At 28.6% G+C, this 8,593-nt stretch overlaps 1 protein-coding gene across 1 annotated transcript; it reads right to left on the bottom strand.

Moving 5' to 3' along the window:
• Nucleotides 1-807: 807 nt before the first annotated feature.
• Nucleotides 808-2,001, bottom strand: LOC110681689 (transcription factor HEC3-like). The gene has a single exon (XM_021857826.1). The coding sequence runs from the start codon at nucleotides 1,975-1,977 to the stop codon at nucleotides 1,168-1,170; it is 810 nt and encodes a 269-aa protein (XP_021713518.1). The 5' UTR covers nucleotides 1,978-2,001; the 3' UTR covers nucleotides 808-1,167.
• Between the last annotated feature and the right edge of the window lie 6,592 nt (nucleotides 2,002-8,593).

The following is an 8,593-nucleotide window of genomic DNA, read 5'->3' as shown; positions in this document are numbered from 1 at the left end:
AGTTTCGTATACGGAATAATAACTTTAACAACAGTTAACCAAATTAACCAATTCCAATCCAATGCTTTATCACCATATATCACTCAACTCAGTCATATACTAACTTTCAAACCCAAAAACGATATGAAAACAAAAATAAATAAATAATAATCTTAACCCCTCAAATTTTTAATCAATAGAAAAATGAAAAAAAATATAGTTAAAATTATAGAGAAAAAAATAGGGAAAATAGGAGTGATGAGCCATTAAAAAATGTAATGATTCAAAGGGTGATGTGCAAATGGTTGCAGTGCAATTCTCCACACGTAATCTTTTCACAACCAGCCATTTTCAATTTTTCATGCATCTCTCTTATCATAGCGTGCGTTTCTTCTTTGCATGCTCATGTTTTTTATTTTATACTATAGTTTTCATCATTAGCTCTTTTCCAAATTATATTTACTACTATATAGTATATATACAAATATATATAGTTTATATAATATAAATCATTTTTCATAAAACTAAAATAAATTAAAGTCTCACGTCACTAAATTTTATTCCCGGAGAACTCATTTTCCGGCAACTTGCAAACACTTAATTTGTTACATATTATACGTATATGTAATGAGTCTATATTTATATATTCTCAATTTGAGCTTATATTATACATCTACATGATTATATTATATAGTTTGCCATGAAAAAAGGGTAGACGGACCAATCTTCATAGCCTGAAACTAACTGTCCTATGACCATTACTTTTGGCGCCATATATCTTGGTCAATCATATCCTAACAAACTTTTTTTCTTCTTCATTCTGTTTTTCTTAAATTCTCACATGCATTGTCCAAAGATACAAATTAAATTAATTAACTACAAATTAGTACATGTATAAGTACACCTATGCAAACGCGCACATACACGCGCATACATACACACGTAGGGTACATACATACATGTCATTAGAATAGAACAATTTCGAGTTAACTACAATGCTAGTACATCCTATTACTTATTGTTTAATTATTGACAATAGCATTATAGTTATTTCTCAATAATAATGCTAATGATTTTATCTATTACAACAATGCAACATAGGTACGTACATACATATACCCTAGGGATTACATATATAATCAATTTTGATATTAAACTAATCAATCAATTAATTAATTAATTAATTAATTAATTACCTCCATGTTGAAAAATCATCCCCTCATGATGATGATTACCGTTTTTATTATTATCCCTAAAAAGCACCACTTTTGAGCTCCCGGGGCTAGAGTAGGGACTAAAGAGTGAGGCTGAGACCGAGGGAGGCGGTGGCCAATCGGAAGGCGACAAGGTGGGGACGGGTGGTGGTTGGTGATTGGAGGATCCGGATTGAAGTTGACGGATTTGTCTCTTAAGAAACTTAACATAACGAATAGCCTCATCAAGCATAGAGGCAGTATCCATTTTAACACCACCGGGTACTAACCGTTGGAGGATCCGAATCTTTTCGGATATCCGTTCCCTCCTATGTCGGGCTGCCACGCTTTGCGGGTCATTACTGATCCGAACATTTCTTCTCTTTGGCTTACGGATAGCTGCCGGGTCAATATCCACGGGTTGCATAACCGCGATCCGGTACATCATTTCTTTCATAGCTCCTAGCTCCTCTTCTTCCTCAAACTCATGCTCATCTTCCTCTATTATAATTTGTTCTTGTATGTTTGTTTGTTTGATGATGTATGATGATGATGATGATGATGATGATGATAAAATGGATGGTTGAGATGAGTGTGGTGTAGGAAGATTATGGTAGGTTTGCCATACCGGATTATTATTATCATGTATAAATGGATGAACATGATGATTATGATGTTCATGTTCATGTTGATGATGATGATCCATGTCCATGGAAAGGTTAAGGCTTTTCTCCCAATGGATGATGGTGGAGTTGTGGTTTATGTGGAGTTTATTATTATTATTATGTATGTGGTTGATGTCCATGACATGAGTAAAATATAATGAAGGTTTATGTGATTTTGGAGTGGAGAAAAATAATAAAAAGAGAGGAAAGAATGAATTGCAAACCCTATTTAATGAAGTGCTTAAAAAGGTGGCCTTACCATCCTATGCATAAATTTCAACACATTATGATCTTTCTATTCAAGGACATATGATTAGGGTTTGACGTATGTATACTCCAATAGCCTTTTACGGGTTGTCAAAAATAAGTTTATATTCGTTATATATTTTGCACCTCTTATATTAATTACACGTGAAAACATCCGTATTTATAAAATTAAATATAATTTTAATGATATTAGATTTTAGCCGACTAGAAGTGGGAGGATGCAACGCGTGATATCTCTTAACTTAGCTTCTCTAGTGAGGAATACGTACTACATATATAATATCAAGTTGGCTTTAGCCGTTACATTACTAGTAAAATTGCAATGTAGGTGTGGACGCGTGGCGCTAAGCCAAACATATAATAAATATCTAGTATTTTGAATGCAATAATTTGGAATAAAAATAATACGGAGTACTAATTTTATTATTTAAAGAGTAAACTAAAGTTATTTAAAATTATGTGTAAGATTGAATTTTTTTTAAAAAGGGGTGAATCATATACTCTCAAAACATTATAATGTGAGTAGAAAGTTTTAATTTTAACAACAAAAGGACGACAACTCATACAAAAATGATTTAAAGTTTAAATTAATTACTTCATATATTGTAGATGGGTTGCATACTTGTGTTACACATTATAGATTCCGATCCATCTAAAATGACTTCAAAAATGCTGATGATAGATAAATAAATAAGATCGATCAACTTTTAATCCAAAAGGTATAAAATTCAATGGCCACAACAAAATAAAATTAATTACTGTAGCAAAACTAGTATAATAATTAATAATGGTTTAAAACAATAATAAAACTACACCCTTTCAACGTAACACTTATAGGGTTTGTTCATACACATGCACAAGGAATACTCCCTCCTTCGAAAATTAATGATTTCATTTTTATTTTTTTTGAAACATTAATGATTTCATTTTTCTATTTCAAATGTGTATAGTAAAATTAAAAGTTTTTATACTCGGTACTTTGTCGTATAAATTTTTATTCATACACGGTACTTTGAATTGCTTTATGTTTTCAAGATTAAACAATTTTCATTTCTCTCTTATATATTTTCCAATCAATTCTTTACATTATTTTGAAATGAATGGAATATTAATTAAAAAGAACAAATATATTGCAACCATAATGATATGAAAAATTTGTCAATTACTACCGCAAGTTAATACCACTTTGTAAATTACTACCGCAAATTAAAAAACTTGTGAATTATTATCGCAAAAATTTTTAAGATGTTGTGATTACTACCAAACCCCCATTAAACCCAACTATGACGTCATTATATCACTTTAACGGGGGATTAATGGGGGTTAAAGAGCTATAATGACGTCATAGTTGGGTTTAATGGGGGTTTGGTAGTAATCGCAACATCTTAAAAAATTTGCGGTAATAATTCACAACTTTTTTTAATTTGCGGTAGTAATTTACAAAGTGGTATTAACTTGCGGTAGTAATTGGCAAATATTTCTAATGATATTAATCATACTAATATGAAACTGAAACTCATGCCTAGTTTGCTCCATCCCAAGTTAGCCAAACATAGCATATGGCACTATGAAAAGACAATGATGCCCCTCTTCTTTTTATTACTTTAACACAAATTTCTCTCCCAAATCCCAACACATTTGAGAGGTAAAAAAAATGGATGGTTAAAAACTAAAGTTTTGAGTTATGACAATAAATTCTGTACAGAAAAGGGGATTTTGGTAGTGATAAGTACTAAATAGAAATGATTAAGCTAGGGAAAGTGGAACTATTAAGAAAAGCTATACATACACAACTAGATTACTAGTAGCAATTGTACAAGAAAGAGAGGAATCGGAAATCTTAATTTTACTATGGTAGAGAGGTCACCCGCTTTTATTGCAAGTAACGTTTAATAAGGAGTCTAGCTATTACCAAGATTGAGGGGACGAAAAAAGAAATAATAATAATCCTAAAGTCTTATATAGATGAAACGTATGCCTCGTGTTTAGCCTATATAATAATTACTTTGTATGTAACAAAGTCATCCTATATTACATAACAATTCAACCCTGAATAAATGAATCAATCAATCTTCTTAACATCACAGTTCAACTTCCACTTTAGATTTGAATTAGGTACTAGTAATGCACCAAAATGTTGAGAATTGCGATGAAACTAAGATAGTCTCATATATGAACTAATTAAGTTGTTACAAATAACAAACTAGGGATTATAGGGTTTTAACCCTAATTAAGTAATTAATTAGATATTTTTCTTCCTAGGGAATCAAAAGTAAAAAGGATTTTGCCCAAAAAGAATTATTAATACGGATTCATACCAATTAAAATAATATTAAAACTAGTTATTATTTTTATTAGAAGTCACTTGTATATTGGGCAACACTATTTATAAGTTTTTACTAAAACAAAACTATTCTTACTTAATAATATTTCTTTAAGTTGTAGAAGGCACATAAAAGTGATTTTAAAAAAAAAACAATAAACAAAAGTGATATCAAATACTCATAATTTAAATAGTTTTTTTTTTTTAAAAAAAAAAATAGTTCACTATAGTAAATGTACATTGTATTTACCTAGCTAATTTATTTAGAATCAATCTTAAATTTTACTTGTCTAAACTTAACAAAACTTATCCAAACTTATTCTAGTTGCAAATCAAAATGAGTAGTTATACTACCATTATTATTTTTTTTTCTAAATTTAGTTTATCGAAACTTATATACTACTATTAAAATTAAAGTATAGTGCTATTTGTTTATATATTGAAGCTAACTTAACTTTATATATTGAAGCTTAGTTTACAACTTGATGATAAGCTATTTGTTTTCCCATCATGCCTTCCTCCCTTTAATGTCTCATTTTTCTAACGTTTTGTCATTATTATTTGATAAATTAAAATTTTAACATTTTGTTTATACATGTATAGAAGTTGTACCATTTGTTTTATCGAAAAGACAATAATCGGTTTGGTAATGATTGGCAAGTGACATATATTAGCATCCGATCAATAATTATTCAACTGTTAATCTTATATGGATTTTTTTTTTTAATACTACATATTTTGTAAAGTTCAGGAAGAATTTCACATAACAAATAAAAATTAAAAAAGGTTCGAGATAAAATAAAAGTAAAAAAAAAAATAAAAAAAAAAAAACAAATGTGTGCTGATCATTGTGCTACGTTGTTTGCGATCTGGATCTCGAAGAAGTTAGTACGATTCAGTACTTAATACTTATATATGTTATGGGTTGACTTGCAATACACAGCATTTATTATTTATATTCTGTGAGAGATTGCAATAATAATACTTCTAATAAATTGTTGCATAATAATAATTATACATGACCAAAGCTGCTTATTTACAATTTTGCCATTTGATAAACAAATTTTGTTTATCATATTGATAAACTTGGATTTTCTCTCATATAATCATATATATATATAATATGCATATATACTAGTATTATAGAGTGAAGCTCTAACCACCGTCCTGAGCTATCACTCACTCTCTTTCATCCCTTTATCGAAACTTGCAGTATACTCATATCCTAATTCACTAATCTATCTACGGATATGATATGGATGTTATGGTGGCCTGGTAAATAATCACAAACTATAAACATGCTAGAAATTGTGACAATTTTTCCAAATAACCTAAAATTAGACTCCATATCCTTCTATATATATATTGTATTAGAATTATTTCAATTGGTTGCAACCTTAATTCGGTTCCAAAACAACCCTAGTTGGTTTTGCATGAAGTCCCTCCCAGCATAAATGGATTGGATCATTGGAGAGCTAGAAAACACAAAAAATTATTTACTACTTTTACCCGAGATTTGATTTGCATTAATTTATTGCTAGTTCCTAAAATAATTCATTAAAAAAAAAACCTTAAACCGTTTTGACATATTGTTGGACAAACATGTGCATAAAGAAAAGAATTGCTTTGTCAAATTAAATATCGAGATGTTTTGAGGCATTATTTACTATTTCTTCAAAGTTTGAAATTTTATACTAATCAACAAAGGAGCTAACTGTGACTTAATTTTGCGTTGTGATTAAGCTATAATAAGGTCCTACTACAATTAAAAAGTTAATAAGCTAAGAAAAAGTAGGTCACTATTTTACAATCAAAATTAAAACTTAATTGGTGTGTAGTTCCATATAAAGTGAATAACTCAACTTGCCTTCAAAAAAAAAAAAAAAAAGTGAATAACTCAACTACACATCTTAACCCCTCATGTGTTCCCGGCCCTCAATTTAACTTTGACTAGTCAAACCTCTTTAAAATAGGGAAAGAATAATACGGAGTAAGAAAATCTCCTATTAAATGGAAGGTCTTTGCTATGAGTCTATGACCTTTAAATCAAATTAAAACAACTTCTACAAAGTGCATGATACAACTTATTTTGATCAATCAAAGACGTACTTAGAATATTATTTTTAAGAGATCGAAAACTCTGAATTTGTTTTAATTATCTTTAGCTCCATACTAGTAAAAATAGTACGAAGTCGTACATTATGGAGAGATCAGGTTGCTCCCGTCCCCTTCTGCCCATGATTATGTGATGTATTACGTTAAGGAAGCTAAAATTTGATGATTTTGGTTTTAGACTTAATTTCCTTATTAGTTTTAGAACTAGATAAGACTTAAAACTTTTGTGTACTCAGTGTAAGATTCATAGTTGTAACATACAAAGTATTCATCTATCAATGGAGGAATATCTTTCCTTAATTTTCTAAACATTAGCCATCACATCAACATCAATCAATCATTGACAACATACACATTATCAAATCATATGATATAACATCACGACATTATTGTGTTAAATAATAATAATAATATATTAATGTTTCATGTTAATTCTACGTGTGATCAACAATTTTATTATATATATATATATGTATATATATATATATATATATATATATATATATATATATATATATATATATATATATATATATATATATATATATATATTTTATTTTATTTTTATTTTTTTGGGTAATGCACTACAATATCATTGCGACGTAAAGTTTGGAGAAGAAAAAGGAGGCATACAATGTCATGTGTGAATATATGTATATGTGATGATCTCATGGACTTTTTACAATTAAGAAGCTTTAATATCTTTGATCCTTCTTCACGTAAGGTAAATATGGCACCCAACTTTTACTAGAAATAAATACTTAGTGTTAATTACGTGTTCTTCAAATTTAGAATGTTGTTAGAAAAATTATGCAAACGTAATTATGTTTTTATGGAAAAGACTATCCATTTAACAATCGATATAATCTCTAAGAACTTACCATGCATGTGTTTGATTTGAATATTACCGAGTATTATATATATATATATATATATATATATATATATATATTATATATATATTATTAGTTAGTACGAAGTATATTGTATGTAAATACAATTATTCTTTACCAAAAAAAAATATTTATTTTAGTGTACGAACCTGCTAAACACTTGTCAATATGTAATAAGAGTACGCTATATATGCTTAACTAATTGACTATCCTCTAATATTCATGGCGCCCCATAATACGTTAGACAATTTTTAAGTCTTAGTAAGTTAATTGTTTTAATTTTATCTATATTGAAAACCTTATTAATATAACTTTCAAGAAGATCAAATTAGTATGGTAGGGTTGATAAAACATTAATGGTTAAGAATAATTACAATTTTATCGAAATAGTACTTTTAGCTACAAATCCAAACATTAGTATTTTATATCGGGAATTCGGGAGCCCATAATCATCCATGTTGAAGTAAATATATTTATATAAAATTGAAAAAATATAAATCTAGTCTCAAAATTATGTAATTAAGTATAATTTTTGACAAATAAGATATAACGTGATATGACTATGAAGTTGATTGTAGATTATGACAACAATGATGATATAAACTACTACTAATTGATTACTTAAAGTAAAATAATTTAGGGCTAGTCAATTAAAAGCTTAACTATCAAAATTAGAAGGACAAATTCATACCAACAATTTTATAAAGTATATTTCCTTCATGTATAAACTTTGAAATTAAGGATTACAAAAAGGAGAAGAAAAAAAAAAAAAAAAAAAAAAGAAATAGAAATGATGAGCTAAGCGGAGGGAACAGAAAAAGAGAAATAGGAAAAGGACAGAAGTGAAAGGAGGGATTGAACTTACTAAAAATGATCTAAAGCTGCTTACTAAATAAAGCATAATTATTCCAACCCTAGGGTAAGTGCTACTGTATTAGGGAAAGTGCAGGCCATGGTTGTATTTATAATATAAAGTTTTTATATGCATGTGAGTCATAAAATTCAACTAACCCCTTAATTAAAAATTAGGGTCTGTTCACATTTACTTAATTTCAGTTCAGTTCAGCTCTAACCAGTTCAGTTCAGTTCAGCTCCAATCAGTTCAGTTCAGTTCAACTCTTAATTTTCCTCTCTCATAAAATATTCATTTCAGCTCAG

This window comes from Chenopodium quinoa, unplaced genomic scaffold (genome assembly GCF_001683475.1).
Source record: "Chenopodium quinoa cultivar QQ74 unplaced genomic scaffold, ASM168347v1, whole genome shotgun sequence".
In the NCBI taxonomy this organism is placed as follows: domain Eukaryota; kingdom Viridiplantae; phylum Streptophyta; class Magnoliopsida; order Caryophyllales; family Amaranthaceae; genus Chenopodium; species Chenopodium quinoa.
This window is presented reverse-complemented; position numbering and strand designations above follow the sequence as displayed.